A 25,787-nucleotide genomic window follows, 5' to 3' on the forward strand; every position below is an offset into this window, starting at 1 on the left:
GGTAATAAAAGCCGATAGACTAAGGCCCGATTCCACCACTTACTAATAGCCTATTCAGCTGACACTAGTCGCCAGCGAACATTAAGCTCAATCTTCAACTCCTCGCATAACCATCTATCCACGAGTTACTTGACAGAATTTGCAGTTTATACATGATCTGTCAATTAATTCGTTGATAGGAATTCTGGTAGTTTATAAGTGGTGAAACAGGCCATAAGAGGCTAAACTATGTTAGTAAATATATAAGACATCGAAAGATATTCTAAATATTCAAACTTAGCAAAGAAACTGGAGTATTTCCTATATATTAAAGCTTTACACATACTCCTTGTAAAAGTAACGTTAATTGGGTCATAATTCACTTTGAATACAATAATACCTCATACATTTTACGCCAATGTACTTACAAGAATTACTTTGTAAAAATATACACTTAATAAACATTTACATATTAAAAATCCATAAAAGTCATAAAACCCTACTTATATCTTAAGAATTATATATTTTTAAAACACTTATTTGCTACAATTATTCTCTCTAAACATTTACTTTCTCTAAACTCCCTATCGTAAGGTAAATAGCCTTAAAATGATGTTTGTACGACAATAATACATATAATAAGGACTTTTTTTGTTTAATCGGAGCATGTTTCAACTGATACCGAGTATTCTTGTAGGTTTTAATAGAATTGCTGTGAATTAAACCTTTATCAATGAAACCTCATATGTATTCCACTTTAGTGCCCTGAATTATCTGCTGTTACACAGGAATTATGTTATGGAAAAATGTACTGTTAGTGGTACCACCAAAAGTATATTTTAGTATATCAGTTTTATCCTATGATATTTTTTGTGAGTACACTTACACTGTTTTATTGAAACATTTCGAGGCATCTTATTTCCCTCGTGAATATCACATACTATGAATGTGAACTATGAAAACGCCTGTGTGTAGCGTTTCGTAAAATATGACAATTTTCAGTACATACTAGCACACAATTATTTCTCCTTCTTTTCTAAAATTATATTATACACATTTTACTACAAAACATACAAATAAATATTGCACGTATGATGCACTACGTAGTTTACGGTGATAGGTATCCGCTCGGAGATCAAGAACTGTTAGATACGAGTAGTTGAGAACGTAATACGTGGCTTATTGGTGGCCAGACGCTACATTAGACATACTTCATAAAAAACGACTAGTAGAACTGCTAGTACTCGTTTTAGGTATCAAAAGTAGTACTAGTAGTAGTAGAAGCAGCAGTGGTAGGCCAGTAGTACTAATAGTTGTATGTAGCACTAGCAGTAGTGTAGTATGGTCCGCGCCAAACTTCTAGTCCGCTCTGAAGTTGTTGCGCGCAGGTTTGGTATCGTAAGGGCACACTAATGCAGCTATGTACCCGTGGACGGGAGCAGCGAACACATGCCGGGGGGGTCCCGCGCTATCTTCGTCCCGCTAATATCCACAATTTGCTATTGCGACGCGACTCGTTTCTATGTTCAGAGCGGACTAGCACTTTGGCACGGAAACTACCAGCAGTAGTGGTGCCTACACATGTAGCAATTCCAAGTAGTACTTATAGTTGTTTGTAGCAACATCAGTTGTTTAGTACTAGCAGTAGTACTGCCTAAGTATACGAGTTTTTACAAAAAATACTGTTTTAGTATTTGTTTACGTATTTGCCCATAAATTACAAATCAGCGCCCGTAGCGGATTATAGTGCGAAATATATGGTAAATACGTAAACAAAAACAAAAACAGTATTTTTTGTCTACACGTAAAAACTCATACTAAGGGTACAGGTCGCAGTAGGTAGTATCTATGCGTCGATGAGGAAGACAAGTCCGGCGTGCGTGGCGACGGCGAGGCGCGCGGCGTGCGCGGCGGCGGGGCAGTACGCCATGGCGCACACGTCGGCCAGCGGGAAGCGCTCCGGGCACGGCTCGCGCGGCTTCGACTGCACGCGGTTCACCAGCGACTACGGAACGCAATGCATACAATCATCAACAACCCATTGTAATATAACATTATTATTTATTATAACAGTTATTGAAACTAAAAAGCAATAATTGTTGCAATCTAGTAACTGTGCGATGAACTTTCTCTAAGGCGCTCGAACAATCTCGCCTCTAAAATCGTTAATCCTGAGAATGTTGATAAGGACAATGGTACATCGGTTTTAGATAATTCTTCAAAATTTTGAATTAAACTAAAGGTTTAAAGTGGATAGAAATCGGGTTCAAAGATTCCTTTACTTAGTTACATACATACCTATATACATAAATACAACCCAAGCTAATAAAAGCGTGTTAAAAAGTGGTAGAACCCTTCGTAGTTCGACTCCAGAGACCCACCATTCCTACGTCTACATAATAACAACAATGCTAAGAACTGTTGTTCTGATTTGAATGGCGTAATAAGACAAACCGGCTTATATTGGGTGATCCAATTTAAGCTCGTCACTAATAATAATTAATCTGGCCAATGTTTTACCCATCTAAGCTCAAATTGAAAATCTTAATAGAAAATTTTATCAATTTATACCATACTTTGGATAGATTTATTTTATTAATTACGGGCGTTAGTCTTCAGGAAACAACATCGCATCTGCGACCGATCTCACGTGAGATTAAGCTCGGAGGTTGATTCCAAATGTTCATGCGAGGCAATATTACTAGTTTCTATATTATTATCAAAACTCAAGTTTGTATCAATTAATTTTCATACAATATTGTTTTTTTATTAAATAGGGTTTTTTGTACTTTGCGTTCCCAAATTTCCATGCGTAATATTCAGCTGATAATGGGCCACAATGAAACATAACCACAAAGTAAGAACCAAAAAAACACAAACAAACACTAAAATTCCCCCACAAAATTTTCCTTTGGATCACTGTAATTTCATCCTAACATAAATAATTTCAAATTACCTTGTCCAAGTTGTATTCAATCTTGAATTCAATCCCATGAGATTGCACCGCCTCTTCGTATGTGATAGGTTCCACCTTCATTGATAGTTCATCGTTGGATCTCTGCCTGGATCTCTTCCTTGCTAGTGGCACCATGTCCACCATTGCTACGGTCTGTACGAATAAGCAATGCATTAATATATTATGATACTAAAAGTATATGAGCTCTATTAGATTATGTCAGTGGTGTTGGCTTTGTCTAATTAGTATAAATTTTCTATCGAGTTATATCTATCTCAAAATCGAAGGAATCGATCACCAAAGAGTAAAAATTGCTGCAATTAAAAGTGTGTATTTTCGACTTATTCACGGCTAGTAGAGTCCACGCAAAACTTCTAGTCCACTCTGAATATAGAAACGCGTCGCAACAGCAAATTGTATGTATTAGCGGGACGAAGACTGCGCGGGACTCCCCGGCACCCGTCCGCTTCCCGCTCTAGTCCACGGGTACATAGGTGCGTTAATGTGCCCTTACTGTTACTACGGAGTATATGTTTGTAGTTGTGTTCGACCGAAGTAATATAAATTTAATAATAAAATAAAATAAATTTGAATAGAATAGAATAGAATAGAATAGAATATAGAATATATAATAGAATAAAATAAAAATAAAGTATAGATAGTGGTAGGTGACGTGGTGCCGTTGCACTCGATCTCGTTGGCGGCGTGCCCTACTGGGAGTAACTAGTGGTAGGTGACGTGGTGACATACCCGTCTGTAGAGCGACTTGTGCCCCTGCGAGTGCACGGGGTGCGGGCGCAGCGCGTACAGCAGCGGCGGCGCGGCCACCGTCACGCGCGCGCGCCGCACGCTGCCCGCCAGCGCGCGCACGCCGCCCAGCCGCCGCCCCGAGCACCCCCACTCGATCTCGTTCGCGGAGTGACCCACTGGGAATAAACAACGAATTCGTTACACACGGTAAATGTTTCATATTGGCCTTTAGGGTCAATTCTGACACTATAAGAATTAGAGGAAAATGCTAAAACTATGCAGTTTAAATTTTTATCAATATCAACCTCGTAACTTCTTTCAGCATTTTTCACTTAAGCTTTTGGCCCATATGAACAATTTAACATGTGTACTTAAATAAACTTTGACAAAAGTGTTAATTTTTTTTAGTTTAGTTTGTTAACCGATTTTCTTTTTATTCTTCTTTGTTGTTTGGTACTTTGGTTGTCTGTTATCAAGCTTTATTGTTATCGATTACAACATCCTTACATTTTGTATTATGTTATGGTTAAATTTTTATCGGTAGCCAACTAATATGGCCGAATTTCCACCATTAGGTAACTAATATAATTTGAGTTATGATGTATCATGCTTTTAACAAAGAAAGATCTCCCACTAGATATGGCGATGTTTCGAAATGCAACACGTTATCGACATATTGAGAACCGGTGTGCATATATTACAATGGATGCACATTTGCCAGAATTCGACTTTAACAATGCATCAAATACGCAATAATCTGGTATTGCATAATCCTAACATTACTGCAATAGTCTCAAATCTATAATCTCCTTTAATGTCTACAAAGAGTTTACAAAATGTGTCAATGTATATCCAAAACGTGTTTACCGATGGTGTCGTCCCCGGAGAGCAGCACGGAGGGCCAGAGCGGCGTGAACGTGGCGGCGGTGGCGGCGAGCGGCACGTGCGCGCGCAGCGGCCGCGCGCCTCCCGCCGCACCCGTCGCGCCCGCGCTGCCCGTCACCGACGCGCTGCACCACGCGCCCATCGCGCACGACGCCAACGCTGCACAATACGCAATGGTTAGGGCGTGGGCATTGATCTATAACCTGAAGATACGCCACAAGCGGGCAAAACTTGAAACATACAAAATACGTCAAGTGGTGTAAAACGAGTTGAAACGACTCCAGTCGCTCTCGCGCGGCGTAGTAATACACACGAATGTCACTGAACACGTTAAACGTCATAATTTTGAATTTTAAGCCTCAAAATGCCTTCTTGTGCAATGCGTAAATGCAAAAATTATGCTCGAAAAAGAAACAAACTTCATGGAATCACCTATCACACGTAAATGAAGAGAAATTATTAAATTTTGTTTATTTTTCGTGTTCGATCCGCCATGATTACGTGAGTAACCAGAAAGAGACAAAGTATGTTTTTGTGAATGAAAGTGATAAAGACGCAAAATGCATGGTCATAGATCAACAGAACAGAAGTGACATTTTATTGAATCTGACGATGTTCATATGTCGTATGTTATAGTTTAAAATCCCACTGCTTAATTTTTATATTAGTGTGTTTTTAGTCAAAATATAACTTTTTATAGTTTATTTTAATAAAATAAAATCGATATATGGGAAATTCTGTATCCTAATCTCTAAATTTCCTTCGATACCTGTTGTAAATAATAAAAAATATTACCATAAAATTTATATAGGATAGTATACGGTATTTTAAAATTTCTTTAATTGAATAAATATTTCAATCATTAAGGTCGTATTTCTTCCTTAACCTAAACATAATTTAATAAACAATCTTTGTATAGCCAGAAATTAATCCTCAAAAAGACCACGGTAAAATTAGAATCTTATATATAAAATTCTCATGTCACAATGTTAGTTACTGTACCTACTCCTGCGAAACGGCTTTACTGATTTTCACCAAAATTTATATGCATATTCAGTAAGTCTGAGAATTGGCTACTATCTATTTTTCATATCTCTTAAGTGATAAGGGTTGTTCACCCTTAACATTTTTTTTATTTATATGGCAACACAATGTTTGCTGGGACAGCTAGTACATTTATAAAATTTACACAACTTTGCAATTAATGGTCGTGTGTAAAATAAAACTGATAATATAATAATATATAATAATTAGTAAAGATACTTCGTCGCCTTGAAATTGAAATAAGCCACAAACGGCTTATTAGTAAGTTCTTGTTTTGAATTCTTGACAAATAAAAACATTTTTAGAGAAAATTTACGAATAAATAACTAATACTGCGTAATTTACATAATAAATAAATAATTATTTCAAATATTTTAGAGACATTTTAGCACGGAGACGTGGCAAAACTTTTTTACGCAACTATTTCAATTCTCAAAACTGGGTACATTTTCTTGTTAGGAGTGAGTAATATTTACTAATCTATGATAATAAATATAAACAATTTTTAAATCGTATATTTTAAACCAGTCGATACATCTGTATAGATACATTCTTTCAAATTATATTTTTATATAATAATAATTTATTTAGTTAAACTGTACTATAACATTTCTACGTAAACGACATACTAAAACTATTATCGACAGTTTTGAACATTTTTTACCTTCTGTTCCATTATTTCTTTGTCTTTGACAGGCATGCGAATCAATGGGAAAGCCACCATACGTCCCGTTTTTAACGGGACAGTCCCTTTTTTCGATGCTTCGTGCCGTTGTCTCCGAAATGAACCGTTACCATTGTTAATTAAGTAACAGTAAATAGTATAATTGTGAAAAAAAACATGGGGTGCTCCATTGATCAGTTTTCATAAAGCGCCCCACATTTTTTGCACAATTATACTATTTACTGTTCCTTAAATGATACCTATATTGAAAATTATTTTCTACTTTTTAGTTAATTTTATCATAAAAGCGTGTTTTTTATTATTTTTAACTATATTTTTTCAAGTAAAAAGTATTTGACATAAAAAAATCGATGTCCCGTTTTGACTGAAGTAATCATTGGTCACTATATTCCATGGTCAATATTTACGTTTGCGTACACTTGAAACGCAAGGTCAAACACTAGTTGTCTTTTTTTATCACATTGTTCTAATAGCTCTGTCCCTTATAGAACATTTGTCTATGTAGTTAAAGGTAAGTAAAATAAAAAACGTGCATGTGTGCTATCAAAGCAGTTTCGCTCAAGTTTTCTCTCAAGTTAGTGGGCGTATAACATGTCTAGTATAAAATGTCATTGGGCGTGGGCATATATCTACGGTGCGGCACCGGCTACCGTGTAACGACATGGCGCCGCTAGCAGGTGGCGGCACGGCACTCTTCTATAGTCTGATTCATAATTAGGTGTCCAAAATGTAAACAAAGGTGTTGACCTATCAAGAAAATATGTTTCAAATGGTAGTTTCTTATTTTTGACAATATTAAATTAATACAACAATAATAAAATAATAATTAAAAAAAAATAAGATCAATTCACATTTTCTACTATTTATATTACCTCAATTTCGTCCCATACAGTAATAATAATAAAAAACAAGGTTTATGGTAGAAAGTTAAAATGTGATAATGGTAACACAATCGGAACCCAGAACATTTCTTGTGCCGTCATTTTTCAGTTTCGTAGCTGATGTTATTTATTTTCGTGATTGTAATTGAACTCGAATGTATTATCGTTTTCATAGCGCGTTTGTTAAATTGTGAATAATTGTAAAGTTTTCGTTTTTTGTTGAGTTTGTTAAAGTTTTTGTTTCTTGTTAATTTTGACAGTGACATTTCTTTGTTTACATTTTGGACACCTAATTCTGAATCAGACTATAGATACGACACCACATCACAGGTGTGATGTTGTGTCGTATCGTGTCTTAACGTAACAGGATGCGACATGACGTGATGTGACATGTCGTTTCGTGTCCTATTATATCATATTGTAGTCTAATATATTACCGGGTATCCCTTTTTGGTCAAATTACAATTTTAAAATTTGTCGAATCAATAGACCAAACTTACTATTTTGTGGAGTAAAATTGCATAATTCTTTACAAACCTGTTACACATGAATTGTGCACGCGCTCATCTTGAAATGGATATAAAATCATAAGATCGCCTTCTTTATCCTTGAGCAGAGGGGATTCAGTAAGGAGATCATACATAGCTGTTGTTCCATCTCCATATCCTACTGAAATGGTTGTATATCCTTGTACCTGGAAAATATGTATAGGTGCCTCTTATTAAGTTGCTACTTATTTAATTGCACAATTAATAAATACATTAAGTTATAAATATTTTTACATAACTTTGCTATTTAATTCAACATTCCTTATTCTTGAAGTATTCAGTACACAAAAGTCATTTTTGTGTGAGATAATTCAATTTTTGAAGAGAATAACAGTATTGGAACTTTAATATTTAAGCAGCCTTCATTAATTTACTTACCATACTCCAATTTACTGAAGTCGCCTGATATATATTACGTCCTCTTGTAAGTCTCAGTTCTACGCACGGTTTCAATTTGTAAAATGGTATGTTACTGCAAAAAGCAAAGGTGTTTTATAAATTAAAAAAATATTTATATATATATTTAAATTATAAGAAAAGTATGCAGTCCAACTAAATAAAAAAAATAGAAGGGAGAGTTTTGGAATTGTATTAATAAAAGAAACAAACTTACTCAGTTTGGCTTCTATCCGGATACGGGACAGGAAATATATAAGTGGACCCGTTGGAACACGCCATAGCTAACAGGCCCAGCCTTGGCCGTTTGTTATCTAACTTGTCATCCTTTAACACATCTCTTGCACCGGCTGGACACCAATCAAAAGCCCAAACTGTTCCGTAATCGTGAGCCAATCCAAATGCTAATCTTGGTTTAGTTCTGAAAACATTAACACACAATATTAAATAAATGTTTTCGGTTTTTCATTGCATAATTAACGCATGTTTAAATAGTGTATGTACCTAACATATAATTATATTTAAATATAATTTAAATTTGTCAGTAATTCCATAATTGCTTATTGGCACGTGTTGTGATAATATTTTACCCGTGGAGTATGCCCATTAAAATAATTGGGTCCATTATCGTCTTCGAATACATACTTACATACGTATTCGTAATAATAATAATCTTGGCATCTTACAATGTAAAAACAGTAATTAAAGTGATATATTATCTCATCACTTTAATTAATGATAACATTTATAACAATATGTCAAATTAATTAGAATTTCACTACGAAATGGATCAATTTCACACATAGTAATTAGATACAATTAAAGATATACGGTATAAAATGAATCGTAGCTCACAAAATCGAGTGCCTGTTAAAATAATTATGACTTGTTTTAACGGCGACCAAAAGTATAGAGAACCAACATGTCACTTTTTGTATTTTTTTATTTTATTATAGTGATGAATAAATTTCTATTAAAAAAATACATCCGTACCAGGCGCAAATAATTTAACAAGTCAACAATGCCTCCTCGTCATTGCAGCTACTTGTACTCTTTGGTAAGTTTTTCAAATTCAAATTTCAAATTCTTACGTAATAAAATTATATATATGTATACGCACATATTTGTAAATTTAGGTCGACTTATCAAAGTATTCACGCCTAGCATAGTCCGCGTCAAACTGCTAGTCCGCACTGAAGTTGTTGTGAGCAAGTGTCATACAATTTACTATGGCGACGCGATTCACTACTATATTCAGAGTGAACTAGGAGTTTGACGCGGTCTATACTCTATATCCATGTAATCTACACGAATATAATATTATAAAGAGGAAAACTTTGTTTGTTTGTTTGGTTGTAATGAATAGGCAGGCTCAAAAACTACTGGACCGATTTTAAAAATTCTTACACTATTCGAAAGCTACATTATCCACGAGTAACATAGGCTATATTTTATATGAAATATATTTGATAAATATATTTTTAGGCGGTACAAAGTTTGTCGGGCTATATATAATACGTACTTGAAATCAGCGAAGTCCCACATCTGCAGCAGCGCGGGGTGTCGCGGCACGTCGCGCGCGAGCAGGCGCGGGCAGTCGGGCGCGCGGTGCGCCGCCACGCACACCACGTTCACCCCCGCCCCCGCGTCCGCGCCCGCGCCCTCCGCCGCGCCCAGCGGCGCCCACGACATGTACTGGATGCAGCCGCCCGTGAACAACACGCTGTAACCTGCACAGTGTTTATTGCGATTCTAATTTATTGCGCAAGAAAAGCACGAGAAACGAGAATGTGAAGCCTATACGAATCGGTTTTTTCTCGCATTCTAGCGAGTTTTTTTTTTTTTTTTTTTTATATGTTTGAGCCTAACGAAAAAGCAGACGTGCTACCTGATGGAAAGTAGTCAACGTCGCCTATGAACATTGAACATTTGCAACACCAGAGGAGTCGCCAATGCATCGCCGGCTTTGAAGGAGAGTTCTTTTTGCACCTTTTTTGAAGAGCCCCATGTCATAGCGCTCTGGGAATACCTCAGTAGGAAGTTAATTCCACATCTTGCACGTTCGTGGCAAGAATGTCCGTGCAATCCGAACTGTGGAGGACCGCCACGGGTCCAGTTGGTGTGGATGGAACCTCATCCTTCGGCGAGTGGTGCGATGGAGGAATGGTGACGTAGGCATCAGGTCAAATAGTTCCTCGGAGCACTCACCATTGTAAAGCCGGTAGAACACACAGAGGGAACCTATGTCCCTCCGCAAGCTTAAAGGTTCTAACCGATCGGAGGTCCTGGGGTCGTTGACGATTCGGATAGCGCGTTTTTGCACGGAGTCAAGTGGGTTAAGTTGGTATTGGGGCGCCCCTGCCCAGAGATGGGAGCAGTACTCCATGTGAGGTCTCACTTGAGCCTTATACAACAGAAGGAGTTGCCCCGCAGTGAAGTACTGCTTCGCTCTGTTCAGGACGCCCAGCTTTCTTGATGCCAACTTGGCCTTAACGTCCAAATGACACCGGAACTGCACGTCACACGATATGTCAACTCCCAGGATCCCCACACTTTTATCAATGGTGAGTGGAATACCTTGGAACCGTGGCGCTATGACGAATGGGGTTTTTTTAGCGGTAAACGCGCAGACTTGTGTCTTCGTGGGGTTAAACTCAACAAGGTTAAGTCGACCCCATGTCGAGACCTGCTCCAGAGAGTCTTCGATTTCAGACACAAGTCGGATTCTGCTTTCCTCCACGAGAGTCCGAGAGGTGTTTGCACGGCCTGTATACACAGCATCTCCCGTACTATCATCTGCATAGCAATGAATGCTGCCAGTTTTTTTCAACATGTCATTGATATGCAGAATGAATAGCGTGGGAGAGAGAACAGAGCCCTGGGGCACGCCAGCGTTAACATGCTTCGTGTCTGAGCAGCACCCGTCTACTACGACTTTGATTTGCCGCTCAGACAGAAAACTGGCTACCCATGTGCACAGCCTCTCGGGAAGACCGTAAGATGGAAGCTTCGCGAGAAGGAGATTCGATGTGGAGCGGGCCTTAATACCACACACTAGCGGACTACGGGACCACACATAGGGGGCGGTCCGCCCCAGGGTCTCAGTCCTAGGAGCCCCCAAACACAGTTGGTAATACTTAAAGAAAAGACAACGCCGGACTCATCACAATCACTGAAATAAGTATTTGTCGGCGAAGTATAAGTCTATGGAATATTTGTATCGGCGAAGTATCAACTTTTTAGACTAGGAGACCTCCATTCAACTTTCTGCCCGGGGCCTCAGGCCGGCCTTAGTCCGCCGGTAATATCACATTTAGATCCTCGCCAGGTACAAACGAATAGGCATGATTACAGTATATAAACAACTTATTCCTGTATGTTCAATACGCGAATAGTACTCGTAGTGCGTTCTTCGGTATCGTGTTTTTTGGTGCGAGGTATTTTATTCAAACCGTAACATCAAGATTTACGTTGATTTTAAAGATCTACGTGATTCACTGAATACGACGAACTTATAACATATAAGGTTATAATATACATATAAGGGCTTCTCGTGAGCCTATTTTTGCACTATTATTTCAACAAATACATAAAACTGAAACACATCATGAGTTTACCGAACCATATCAAAGAAAAATCATACCTCTGCCTTTTTCAGCTTGGAATCTTTTGTACGACGTCCAATCTTTACCGACAATGTTCACTTTACAGGATTGTTCCAAGGTCGGTAAATACTGTGACCGTAACCCTTCGGAAACTACTTCATAATTACAGTCATCCCATTGTGGGAAAAGCCTCTCGTTGTTATTGTACAAATTCAAGCTAAAAATAAGAAAATATTTTATTTAAAAAAAAAATTACACCTTGCAATTAAAACACACATTTTCATTATTTATTACTTACTAATCTACCACGCCTTCTTGCAAATAGGTTCTCACATCCCTTATAGTAGCCGGCATCTTAGAAAATTTCGGAGTGTATTTGCCTCCAGATGTATCTGTAGAAAAGAAGTAATAGTAAAATCAGTATCTAAGTACAACACACAAAATAAACATTCAGTCATTCACATATTAATTTCTATCTTTAATTCATATATGTATTGCTTGCATATATGCTTGACCAGTAAAATATTAATGGTTTATATTAGGGGTGTCCGAATATCGTTCGAATCGAATCGAATCGAATATCAATATTCGATTCGAAATTCGAATCGAATAATTCGAAATTCTTCGAATAATTCGAAAAATTTCGAATAATTCGTAAAAATTTCGAATAATTCGAAAGTTTTCGAATAATTCGCGTATTAAGGGGGTATTCTAGTCTAGAAGCATGAATTTCAGGTAATTTTTTGAAGTGCCGTAAAAAAAGGCAATCAATATTTTTACCATCCATTTTTTTATAAGTTATTTATTAACATTACAAGAATAGGATCATCCCCAAATTTCAATTTTTATTATTTCATTATTAAAAAAAAAATTATATTAATTGTTCTATTTGTGTAACTATATGGTTTAAATAAAATGTATATGACTGTTAAATTTTTATTCGAAAATTGAAAATAAGAAACCCTGAAAAAATTCGAATTATTCAAAAATTTTCGGATTATTCGAAATTTTTCGAATTATTCGGGAACTTTCGAATAATTCGAATTTTCGAATTATTCGATTCGAGTTTCGAATCGAATATTAATATTCGATTCGGAACGAATAATTCGTAAGTTCGAATTATTCGCACACCCCTAGTTTATATACATTTTGAGAGCAGTTTACGACGACTTTAGAAACCAGTATTAACGACAACAAAACATTAATCACAGCAATGATTGAATATTAAAATACAACAATTTATTTGAAAACTTTACATTTAGGACATACGAACCATTCCTAATCTTCCTTAGAGTGCCTGTTGACGGTTCGTCTTCGTTTGAGAGGTTGGAGTCAATATCAGTATCGTCAGACTCTTCCTCAGAGTAATCATCCAATTTTATAGAAACATCGGAATCGTCGCTATTCTCTTTCGTATTCTCAATACGTCCTGAACATTTATGATTGGCCACCTCCTCTTTATTTTCCGATTCAAAGCCACAACTGCACTTAGAGTCGCTGAACTAAAAATATATATTGGACTAATAAAATAATTTCTATATTGGAAATATGATATAAAAATTGTTATATTGTTTGTTTGATTGTTATACTCACCAACTTAGCAGCATAGCCTTCAATGACACTGATTGCTCTGAAAAACATATTAATGAATTAAACTAAATTGTTATTTTGTAATGCAACGTCAACAAAGAGTATTTACAAACAAATGTTAGTAAAAATATATTTGGATTCATACTTTTCAGCAGCTTTTCTTCGCCCAGTAGTGAATTCAGGCTCATCTTTTATTTCGTCGATTTTTTTATCCGCCTGTATTTTGCGTTCTTTCGCTAACTCTTGAGCTCTATGTGCCGAGTAATGCTGGGGTTTGTAAATGCACAAATATTTCTGGTTACAAATCTTGCATACTTCCTTAAATGATTCAATTTCCTGAAAACACAATATTTAGGGTACTTTTTTGTTATAGCCCTCATTTTTGTGGATTCCCTCATAACTCCAACTCGTGGCCATAGATAAGATTGGCGTCAAAGACAAAACCATTTTCATGATTTTTTTTATCTTTTATCTAAATAGATCAATAACAAATCTAGATAATTAAACCTTTGATAACAGAGACTTTATTATTGTAGTGTGTATTACATTAAATGTTGAATACATACCTCCTCCGTCTTACCACATGTCAAAATGTGTGCATAAAATCCTGCTATTGAGCTCCGGGTCAAGCCACAAATACGACATACCAACTTATGTTTATATTCATAATATTCTTTCATATATTTTTCGACTTCGTTGAGTTTTCGTAAATCCTGTAAAGATGATGTACTATTATAAGTTTTACTTTTATTTTAGCCGACTTTTTAATTGAGAACGGAGAATCGTAATATAATGATTATATACTTTTTTATTACTAATTTCATATTTTTTATAACTAATATAAAAACACAACCAAGTATCGTAAGAGAGAGGAGGATAGGAGTTCTTTTGGTACTAATCAATTCAATTATGGATTATTCTGTTTTACTAGGACTTTAGTAAAAATACTAAGGATTGTTACATACTATGGGACTACGGCCATGAATCCACGCGACATTGTAATGTTCCCGCATTGAGTGATTACGCCATGAGTTGCCTTCCATCTTTTCGCCGCAGACACCGCATTCTACCATTCCTACAAATAATCATAAGCATCTTTTAATTATTTTCTTAAAGGGATAGTTTAGTACACTTACACAATAACACTTTAAATGGACATAAAATTTCAATAACTTTGAATTAAATTCATTTAAATCCTTAAAGCTACACATAAAAAATAATAGTAAAAAAATTATGAATGAAATAAACTTGAATTCCCCCTGATTTTTTTCGATTCGCTAAATTATATACAACAACTACTACTATATCATTTTTACCATTTGTGATAACATCTTCGGGACCGGAGCAAAAATTGATGTGCTGCAGGTAAGTCTTCACGTACTTCCGAACGAGCCCGCACTCCACACATATCAACCCGTTGTTTTTTAAACTTATTGCATGCAAATGATTATATACAGCTTCTTTATCTTTCACATCCTGGAAACACAGAAAATATTAGATTATAAAATTATTTCAAATGAAAATAAAAAAAATGCATATACAGGTTTCCTTTCAGCCCGATTATTAGAATTAAAATATTTCTTAAAAATACAAAACGAACCTATCTGATCTAAAGTGTTGCTTTTTCATAATGACGAAATAGCAACGGACATTCATTTCACCTGTAAGTAACCACTGCGGCCCATGGACATCTTTCAAACTCAACCCCTGATAAGGTTAAATTCCTACCTGAGGTTGAACACAGATACGTCGGTATCCCTGAGGACTAAATTAAAAGTATGTCTCCCTTCCCATCATTAAAACTATAACTCAGCAGCGCTTAACTCTGCTGTTATTAGGTAGAAATAGGTATGGAGGTGATTCGGATTCTAGTACCTTCTATATCTTCTATGTTTATTTTCGATGAAATTAAAAAATGTATACTAACAAGTGGCTTCTCGCCATCTTGCCAGGCAAGATACTTGTGTTTCTTCTGTATATGCAAGATCCAATGTGCCTTCTGTAGTTCTTGTTCACAAACTCCACATTTGATGATCACAGCGCCGTCTGTATCATCCACGTCCGACTCATTAAGGCCACCTTCTCCATACATTGAGTTGTTTAGACCACCATTTTCATTTAACTAAGATATTGAAAATAAATACAATTAGACATTTAAATTAAATATTACTAGTAATTTTCTTTGATTAATAATATTACTATAAGACTTCAGTTTTAATACTTCATAATAACTTTAACTTTACTAAAATTAGAAACAGAAACATTATTCAATGTGTTTGTCTGGTACATTTTCTTTCGGAGGATGTAATATGTAATGTCCTCACAATTACTAAAGTAATGTACGCTTAATCATATACTGCCATATACATATAGCATACATATAGCATGTAACATAAATACGCTGTAACCACACCTTTTATTATGCTAATGAAGCTCATAGTCAAACTTTCTAATGTATTTGTTTTATCTGACTTATTATTATTCCACTAACTCTCCAACAAATATAGTACAATGCGAAATATCAATTAATTTGGTTTTTAATATATGTATTCGTAATAATGTACTTACGGTCCCGTCGCAATGTTTTATGTGCTCCAAGAACTTCTTCGGATGTTTACGTTGTAGTTTACACTTGAAGCACTCTAAGTATCCTTCTTCATTAACAATGTTTGATAAGTGACTGCGAACCTCGTCCTCATTTTCTAAATCCTGAAATAAAATTTTAGACGATAATTATGGGACTGGATTAAAAATCATACTGTATTAAAATTTCTATATCTATTTTCATTTATATGAAAATTTCGTGTGAGCGATCTTAGTCCCAAATTATATGTGGTTAAATATAGAAGCTAAGTGAAGAATTATGCGTAATTTAAATCCGATGAAGTGTACGTGTAATGGGGACATTACTACGACGATCATTTTGTACAGTCTTTGAATAAACACATAATATGGATGAAGTCTACACTAAAATGTCGACAATAAAGTTTTCTTAGATATGTCTATGCTATCAAAGGATAGCTTATTTCATAGACAAGTAGCCAAATGAAGAAAGTTACTAATTTCCCAACCGAATACATATGTGAAGACACTTTAAATCTCCTAGAAACTGAAAAGATTTCCACAGAAGAAACGATAGTCCACAGAGGTTTTTTAATGATTTTATTAGAATGTTGACTTACAATCGCGGGATCCCTGTCCCGCCAGGCCAGGTAGTGGTGGTCCTGCGCGATGTGCGCCAGCCACTCCGTGTCGTCCACCTCGACGGAGCAAACTGCACACTTCACTATGTCTCCCCTCTCCTTCTTTACTTTTGTCGTAAATTTGCTTATAGTTTTCTAGAAACGCAGACGCACATTTTAGTATTACGTTAAGTATATCCTACATTATGTCAAATATTGTTATACGTCACCGAATATTAGGACAATTTAAGTGAATTAAGCGGCTAAATGTACCGTAAAAAATATAGGATGGCTGTTCACTTTTACTAATCGAGTGCAAGTTACGGATGATAATTAAATATTATTATTTAAATTTAATGCCATTGACCTCAAGAATACCTCTAAGCATGCATTTATTACATTCCTAAAATTTAACAATAAAGAAAACTTGGAAAAAAGAAATTGATATGTCACAATCAAAGTGATCAAATAGCTATTATACATAATGACTGGTTATTATGTATAGTTACTAATTTGTCCAGACAATTAATCACTTTATCTAGCTGTTATATATAATAGCAGGTTAAAGTTATAAATATGTTATTGTTAAAGCCCGAAGTACATCTAAAGATTAACTGAAATTATTAATATTGGATTCTGTTATATCAACGTCATTTTAGTTATTGTTTTAGAGTAACTATGAATCATCTAGTTCGTATTATCGTGAATCGTATAGCTTAGTTTTATGTTTCTTATTTCTTTTATGTTCCAACCTAACCTAACAATACTATAGAATTTTATCCAGGCTGGGTATTGGTATGGCGCGGCAGCGCCCTGCGAGCGAGTGGGTCCAAATCATATGAATTCAGTATGTACTTAAAATATAAATCAGAATAGAGATAATAGCAAGGCAAGTATTTTTTTTAATAATGCTTTTTTTGATTGATCAATGTCTTAGCTGATTTACGTATATCGTGTACAGAGACTGGGCGTAAAATAAGTATCTCGACATGTATATTTTTGACATGTGGATCATTATAAAATTACAAAAAAATATAATTATGCTTAAGGAAAACTGAAATAGATACATATAATCTTTCCTTATACTTATTTTATTACTTTAACCAAGTCTTTGAAGATATTATATAAATTGGCTGGTTAATGTGATTAATTTCGTGTTATTTATCACTTTGACTTAATTGAGTAGATATTATACATAATAACTAGATATTATGTATAATATCTGAATTTATCACTTTGGCTGTAACAGATTCTTCTATTATTCAAGATTTTGAAGAAAATGCCTTATCACCGAAGCTTATCACAGATAAACGGAAGATATAATGGCTATTTATATCATTTTTTTATAAATATCATATAAATAAGAAAATCAAAAGAAGATTACAAAGACTCACCCAAGAAACTTTTTGGCACGCTTCTATATGATTCATGAATGGTTTGACATACTTGCGAACCAATCCACACTTCTTACAAACTAGCTCTCCAATCTGTTGCAATAAATTATAGAAATAATCCTTCACTGCGGCTTCGTCCGCTAAAATCTGAAAATAAAACCAAAATTAAGATCTTATATTTATATCTTTAATTAATCAGTTCCATAAGAAGAAATATTCTGATTTCTATAATTAAATATTAAAATAATAAAATTTAATATATAGTTACCACAGAGTACTCTCCTATAAAAATAATAAATAAAGACAAAACTACGACACTTATGATACTATAAACTTTTCTATTTGAATGCTTTTACATCGTACTTGTATTACATTTTCAAACAAAAGACCGTGCTGTATATGCACAAAATATATTTGCAATGAACTTACCAAAGGCGGATCTGTTTCTCTCCAGGCAACATAATTGTGTTCCTTTGCTGCATGTTCCATCCACAAGGAGCCATCCATCTCCTGCTGGCATTGAGCGCATTTCACCGCTTCTCCTGATTTTCCTTTAAGTATAGGCATTTTAAAGGAGTCATCCTCGGAATCCTGAATACAAAAAATATAAAATGAATATTTGCGTATGAAAATTGTCAAAAAAATATTTATTTAATTCAGTGGATGAATTACATATTGGATCAGTATTTAAATATACCCACAGAAATGAATACTTCTTTCACATACCCACTTTCAATTTAATAATAAGTAATGTGGGCTGTAAACATTAAATACTGATATAGATAGGCATTTATTGACTACAACCCACTACAATTATGATTACACTTATAATACATACCGCTGATTCATTACAAGACCTACGATGCCGCATATAAGATCTAACATATTTGGATAACTTCCCGCACGTGCTACACGTCAATTCTCCGACGAATTCTAATATTTTGTTCAAGTGATCTCGAACGGACGCCTCGTCATCCACGTTCTGAAAAAAAAATATTATTCTATTATATATTTTATTCTATTATATATTTCATATTCTATTACGCACTATTCGTCACTGTTGTGATACAATAATTGGAATATAGTACCTGGATAACCGAGTTTGGCTCGATGTTGTAATAATGAAACAAAATTACCGATTATTTGAAATAAAAAGTCAATAGTGCAATTATTTTTCTCACAAAAAGAAGGAACTCGAAAAAAAAACACGGTTATAAGGACATTTTCTGAAAATAAAACCTAGCTAGATCGATTTATTGCCCCCGAAACCCCCAACATACAAAATATCAAGAAAATCATTGAAGCCGTTTCCGAGATCGTAAATATAAATATAAATATACAGGGTGAATTTTTCAAACGGGCCTTCAGGGCCAAACCCGAAACTATAAGGATTAGTGAAAAATGCTGAAAGGAGTTACGAGGCCGATTTTGATAAAAACTAAAACTGCATCATTACTTTATTAAAATAACTTTTTCCCTAGCCGGGAATCGAACGAGTTCATTTTGAAAAAAAATACACCCTCTATATTATTCCACTACCTGATAGTGTAGTGTATAGAGGGTGTATTTTTTTTCAAAATGTACTGTACTCGTTCGATTCCCGGCGTTACTCCTTTCAGCATTTTTCGCTAATCGTTATAGTTTCGGATTTGGCCCTGAAGGCCCGTTTGAAAAATTCACCCTGTATATACAAGAATTGCTCGATTAAAGGTATTCGATAGATAGATAAGAAAATTGCCACATACCAAAGGGTTCTCATTATCTCTCCAGGCGAGATAGTCGTGTTCAGTGGCTATATGGTCAACCCACACAGTATCTCTCATCTCAGTCTGACATACCGCGCATCTCACTATTGCACCTGTACGCCAATTTTCTTTTTTAACCTCTGACTTTGTAACATCTTCCTCTTCGGATAACACCTGAAATTGGAAAATTTAAGTATGAGCGAGTTTTATTTGACTAAAAATATAACCATTTAATAATACTTTAGGATCAAATACGATAATATCGTTAAAAAAGCCATATACACTATGAGCGAGTTGTTTTTGGCGTTGTTAAAAATTCAACCATTTACTTATATTTTAGTGTCAAAAACGCTAAATTCGTTAAAAAGACATACACTAACCGATCCATCACAAGTTTTTATGTGTTCATAGAACATAGAAACCTTTCTTTTAACGATACCACAATGTGAACAGGTTAAGCGCACACACTTTTGTACTATATTGTGTAAATGTTGTCGTATTTCCTCTTCGTTTTCTAAATCCTGAAAGAGACAATGAACATATGAAACATTAAAATATCACAATTTTTAAAGAGCAGCGTGTATATCAAAATATGTTGAGTCATTTTGTCATATTATTTATATCTGTTCATAATTATATTAAAAATAAAGTTATCACCACTCAACTGTCTACGTAAGTCAACACCGAGAGCTAATTTTTAAATACACGTACATGAGGGTGGTAGAACCCTTTGTGGTTCGACTCCGGCGGCACCATCGCCACACATATTTCTGCCTTACACCAGCAGTGTTAAGTGTTAAAAGACATACTTTTCCGAGGCGTTCCAGGTTAGTCCTCAGGGGTAGCAGCGCATCTGTTCCGACCTCAAGAAGCAATATCTAATCCTATCTGGAGTTGATTACAGATGTCCAAGGGTGGCAGTAGCCACTTAACATCAGGTGGACTGCATGCTCGTCTGCTACTTCTATATTATATTAAAAAACATAAACATTAAATTTTAATAGTCACTTACAAGGGGTGTTTCTCCGTCCTGCCAGGCCAAATAGTTATGTTGTTTCTGAATGTGTTCGAGCCACTGCCGCACTGCTATGTCCTCGCTACACACGCCGCACTTCACTAATTTTGAACCGTCCTCGTTTTCGTCCTCTAAACAAGACGTTTCCATAGTAGTATCCATTTCAGAAATGCGGCTTTCATTCAATGTACTGTTTTCACCATCGACTCCAGCATACTGAAAGTAAATAAGAAGGAAAAATAAAATCAGTTAATGAAATTTGTGGGTAAGTATAAGTTTAAATACTTTATTATAAATACTATATTATACTATTTATAACCTCTTGAATAAATGGAAAAATAAATAAGAAGTTAAAATACCTGTAAGATTCGAAACCGAAATTTATTACAAATCTTCATACTTACGACTTTTCCGTAACAGTCTTTTACATGATACAAGTAGGCTTTAGCATACTTTCTTTTCAATCCACACTCTGCACACTTTAGAGCACCAATAGTTTTTATAAGATTGGTTAAGTGATGCCAGATCGCCTCGTAACTCTTGACATCCTAGAACACCGTCAAGTAATAACTTTTAACATATGTAAGATATTACGTATTACTACAGAACATTGCTAGTTTAGTTGGTTTCCTTTTAAAATATTCATCGTGCGTGTAAGATAATCTTAACAAGTAACAATCACAAATATAAAATATGAAATTTGACAGACTTCCATCCAGAGAAAAGACCCAATTTGAAAGACACATTTATTCTGTAGTTGTGAGATATTTTAAGATGTGATTGTATATTCAGTAAGCATGTAAGACTAATAATTTTGAAATACAGAGTAGATATGCTACATTTAAATTTAAGAAGCACATCACTGATTACAAATTATTATGATATTCCTTACTTTACACGATATTATCGGTTTATATAAATTATCAGCTTTATAAACTACTATTCATAATACTCACCATTGGAGTTTCTGTTTCCTTCCAAGCGATGTATTCATGATTAATAGCAATGTGTTTTATCCAAGCGGAATCCTTCATTTCCTTTTCGCACACACCACACTTTATCATGCTATATACCGGCTCCTGTGAATTAAATAACATTTTACTAATTATCTCTATGCTTAATTAATTCAAGTTTCCCTTCATATTAATTCTAGGGAGAACAGCATGTTTTCTAAAAAAATGTTTAAAACGTTTGCCAAAAAAGGCAGTCTAGAAATATGTAAGTTTACATCACATACACACCAATACACACCCAACCATTTCCAATTTTGATGTTAACTTTTAACTCTTGACAACAATACCAAACAAACAAAGCTAATCAATAACACTTACCAAATTACAAAGTATGAAAATCGGTTTACAGATTTGTCTTATGCAATCTATATAAAATTCTTATCTGTTTTGTCTTAAATATAAATCTATATAATAACAGTAATAACTAACCGCAGGGCCAGTGCAAGTATCGACGTGCTCCAGGTACAGCTGGGAGAGCTTGTGCGGCGCGCCGCACTTGCTGCACACGAGCTGTCCGTGAACATTCACAATTTCATCCAAATGCCGACGCACGGCTTCCACGTCTTGTAAGTTCTGAAAATGTCATTTAATAGATAAATGCTATACGGGTATCATTTTATCAGTTTTAAGGGTATAATATTTGAATAAATACAGATATTGATGTTTACAAGTCTTTTTGTAAAGTTGAACCTAACGATAAAGTAGTCAACGTCGTGGTTATGGACATTTGCAACACCAGGGGGGTCACCAATCCATCGCGGGCATTGAAGAAAATCTCTTTTGCGTCTTTTTTGAAGATCCACATATCATAGCACTCCGGCAACAAACGAGGAAGTTTATTCCACATCTTGCATGTTCCTGACGAGAACGTCCGTGCAAACCGAACCGTGGAGAACCGCCACGAGTCCAGTTAGTGTGAATTGAATATCATCCTTCGGTGAGTGGTGCGATGGAGGAATGGTGAGTTGGACACCAGGTCAAATAGTTCCTCAGAACACTAACCATTATAAAGCCGGTAGAGAACGCAAAAGGAGCCTATGTCGATCCTAGCCGATCGAAGACCCTCGGGGTGTTGATGATTCGTTTTCAAGTGGAATCCGTGCAGAAACGCGCAGCCTTGTGGTCTTGTTTCAATTTATCATCATTAGATAAATAAAAACTAACGATAAGAATTTTAAAAAACATATCTAATTTCTAAACTGAATGGCTATTTGTGACAATATTTTTCGTTAGTATGTAAAAATTGTGCTAATTCCGTAAATATTATTATTGTTACCGTTTTCTTATATAACAAACAATAAGGTTACAAAATCTTATAATAATACCTGTCTTATAATTATAATGTCATAATAATAAATGTCTTACAATAGGTGCCTGTCCCTCCTGCCAAGCTTGATAATTGTGCCGTTTCTGTATATGGCTGATCCATTGCCTCGCCTTTATATCTCGTTTGCACGCATCGCATTTAACCACTATCGGCTCTTGCTCGTTACACGAACTCTTAGCACTAGTAGACGCCTCTGCATACATTGAAGACCTTTTCACTCTTGAAGACGTGTTAGTAACATTTGCATTTGGATCCTGTAAAGTTTTGAAAAGATATTGATTATTTGAAAATATTTTATCATGTTTTCTGTGACAGGCAGCGTAGAAGTATGAATTATTGTTATTTTCTTAATATTAGATTTCCTCAAGTTTCGACCTATAAAACATACAATACAATTACAACTATTTTGTAATCTGTTAAATTCCAATGTTAATATATTAAAAGACAAGTAGTAAGCAACCCTAAAACGAATATCTAAATAATCATTATACTCGTATATTACGACTTCCATCTAACAAAATCAAACCATAGCAGTTACAGTGGGTTTGGCACCATCACCATAATTATCACAAGTTTGAAGGTGGTAGATGAGCAGTGTTAAGAGCTGTTGTGTTCTGGTTTGAAGGGTATGATAAGGGAGACATACTTTTCCGAGGCGTTACAGCTTAGTCCTCAGGAGTAGCGGCACATCTGTGGCCAACCTCAGGTAGGAATATTTAATCCTGTCTGGGGTTGATTACAGATGTCCATGGGCGGCAGTACCCACTTACCATCAGGTGGAGTGCATGCTCGACTGCTTACCCTATATTATAAAGAAGTTACTTATCTAAGTAAATCATTGTGGCACACTTACCGGTGGTCCAGTGCAACTCTCTACATGCTGCATGTAACTCTTAGCGTATTTGCGCGCTATACCACACTTAGCGCACACGAGCGCCCCCAGTTTTTGGGCGATACTGTGTAAATATCGCCGCCGTCCCTCCTCATCAGGTAAGTCCTAAAATAAATATAATATGTTACTAAATAATATGTACACCAAATCTACACAAAGTGAAAAATTACAATTAAACCTGCCAATAAGTAGTACAAAAAACACGAATTGAGGCGTAGGAACGGACCCGTACCTTCCCTCCCCCTACCCCTCTCCCTTCGATGCACAAGAAAAGAAAAATTCTACAAAATGTTTGAGGAATTTTCCGTTTTTGTTTGTCACTAACAAATTTCGGAGACTATTTATTCCGAACACAAAGTAAGCAGGCCGAAAAGGCGAAAAGGCGAAAAAGGTTATATTTCGCCTTTTCGGCCTGAGACAAACCGTAAAGTATGAACCTTAATACTATTTACGTACAAGAGGCTTTCTCCCCTTCTGCCATGACATGTAGTTATGTTCTTTTTGACTGTGTTCTACCCACAGTTTCGACTCCATCTCTACGTCACACACGCCACACTGCACAGTTTTCATAGCATCAGCGTCGTCTACCGTAACAGAATCGTCAAGACAAGGTATGTCTAAAATGGAGTCCCATTCGATATAAGAAGGGTCCAAGGTCTCCTCGGGTTCCTGTAAAAAAATAAAAATAGATTAGCCAATTCACGATTTGATAAGATTCCTCCTACCCTTTTTGAAGTTTAGATACCAACCGTCCACTGTAGGTGATAGGTAAAAAATTGAAGTTTGTTTTGAATTAAGTTGACAGAGACTACACTAGGCCACTGCCCATTACTATTACTATATCAGCTATTCTTAAGATTCAGAGTATAATATTAGAATTAACTTTCCATACTTTTACTTCTTATCTATTCTATATCTATATTATACATAAGTTAACCGGACGATATTGCTGCTTAGCGACAAGACAACCTGCTAAAAATAAATGACTTGTAGGTAATTGTAATATAGTTTAGTTTATCAAACTGTCTCCTGTTGGCACACATTTAACATACAATATAAGTTAAGTTAGTTGTTAATAGGAAAACATAGATGTATCGCAACGATCTAAAATCTGGCGAACAGATGCCTTATACAATTTTCACTTTAAACGCAGTTATAAATTAGTCATAGTTAACAAAATTGCCTTGTTTCGACGAATAAAGTATTAACTTATAATTATTTAACTTTACTATAGAGAGATAAGAAGTTTTTTTTTCTTATATTATAGGAGTAGCAGACGAGCATGCAGTCCACCTGATGGTATGTGGCTACTGCCGCCCATGGACATCTGTAATCAACCCCAGATAGGAATAGATATTCCTACCTGAGGTCAGCCACAGATGCGCTGCTACCCCTGAGGACTAAGCTGGAACGCCTCGGAAAAATCTGTCTCCATTACCACACTCTTCAAATCGGAACACAGCAGCACCTAACACTGCTGTTATTAGGTAGAAATAGGTGTGGCGGTGGTGCCACCGCAGTCGAACCATAAAGGGTTCTACCACCTTCCAAGATAAGAAGGTATAAGTAAAAAGTATTTTACCTTAGGTCCAGTACAAGTTTCAACGTGTTGCAGGTACAATTTGACGTATTTACGTAATTTGCCGCATTTTGCGCACTCCAAAGGTCCGAATGTTTGTAAAATTTTATATAAATGTGTACGTACTGCTTCATCGTTTTTCAAGTTCTGTAAATTGATTTTATATCTTTACACTGTTCAGTAAAACAAACTAACAAATTATAAAAAAAAAAAAAAACATTTTTAAGGATTATAAAAATAATACAAAATTTAGACGACAACACCTCATATAATAAAATCCATCATTTGTTTGGGCTGCATACATACACTTGCACTACACCT

General features: G+C 35.4%; 1 protein-coding gene across 1 annotated transcript in view; it reads right to left on the bottom strand.

The window, feature by feature from the left end:
• Positions 1 to 1,568: 1,568 nt before the first annotated feature.
• Positions 1,569 to 25,787, bottom strand: part of LOC140747725 (uncharacterized) — a 35,184-nt gene continuing 10,965 nt past the window's right edge. The window contains exons 12-43 of the mRNA XM_073080309.1: positions 25,470 to 25,613; positions 24,344 to 24,556; positions 23,849 to 23,992; positions 23,034 to 23,249; positions 22,098 to 22,241; positions 21,612 to 21,734; positions 21,060 to 21,203; positions 20,653 to 20,871; positions 20,021 to 20,161; positions 19,641 to 19,814; positions 18,734 to 18,877; positions 18,325 to 18,486; positions 17,896 to 18,042; positions 16,502 to 16,657; positions 15,888 to 16,028; positions 15,247 to 15,441; positions 14,636 to 14,795; positions 14,285 to 14,394; positions 13,886 to 14,032; positions 13,465 to 13,655; positions 13,323 to 13,359; positions 13,003 to 13,231; positions 12,028 to 12,121; positions 11,768 to 11,946; positions 9,647 to 9,854; positions 8,342 to 8,545; positions 8,107 to 8,200; positions 7,718 to 7,874; positions 4,553 to 4,729; positions 3,686 to 3,861; positions 2,936 to 3,088; positions 1,569 to 1,984 (exon numbers count right to left, since the gene is read on the bottom strand). Of these exons, the coding sequence (XP_072936410.1) occupies positions 1,826 to 1,984; positions 2,936 to 3,088; positions 3,686 to 3,861; positions 4,553 to 4,729; positions 7,718 to 7,874; positions 8,107 to 8,200; positions 8,342 to 8,545; positions 9,647 to 9,854; positions 11,768 to 11,946; positions 12,028 to 12,121; positions 13,003 to 13,231; positions 13,323 to 13,359; positions 13,465 to 13,655; positions 13,886 to 14,032; positions 14,285 to 14,394; positions 14,636 to 14,795; positions 15,247 to 15,441; positions 15,888 to 16,028; positions 16,502 to 16,657; positions 17,896 to 18,042; positions 18,325 to 18,486; positions 18,734 to 18,877; positions 19,641 to 19,814; positions 20,021 to 20,161; positions 20,653 to 20,871; positions 21,060 to 21,203; positions 21,612 to 21,734; positions 22,098 to 22,241; positions 23,034 to 23,249; positions 23,849 to 23,992; positions 24,344 to 24,556; positions 25,470 to 25,613 (5,082 nt within the window). The 3' untranslated portion in view covers positions 1,569 to 1,825. The remainder of the gene's footprint in view (positions 1,985 to 2,935; positions 3,089 to 3,685; positions 3,862 to 4,552; positions 4,730 to 7,717; positions 7,875 to 8,106; positions 8,201 to 8,341; positions 8,546 to 9,646; positions 9,855 to 11,767; positions 11,947 to 12,027; positions 12,122 to 13,002; positions 13,232 to 13,322; positions 13,360 to 13,464; positions 13,656 to 13,885; positions 14,033 to 14,284; positions 14,395 to 14,635; positions 14,796 to 15,246; positions 15,442 to 15,887; positions 16,029 to 16,501; positions 16,658 to 17,895; positions 18,043 to 18,324; positions 18,487 to 18,733; positions 18,878 to 19,640; positions 19,815 to 20,020; positions 20,162 to 20,652; positions 20,872 to 21,059; positions 21,204 to 21,611; positions 21,735 to 22,097; positions 22,242 to 23,033; positions 23,250 to 23,848; positions 23,993 to 24,343; positions 24,557 to 25,469; positions 25,614 to 25,787) is intronic.

Source organism: Epargyreus clarus, unplaced genomic scaffold (assembly GCF_041222505.1).
Source record: "Epargyreus clarus isolate Ecla_fem2 unplaced genomic scaffold, WU_Ecla_fem_2.2 ptg000015l, whole genome shotgun sequence".
Taxonomy (NCBI): Eukaryota; Metazoa; Arthropoda; class Insecta; order Lepidoptera; family Hesperiidae; genus Epargyreus; species Epargyreus clarus.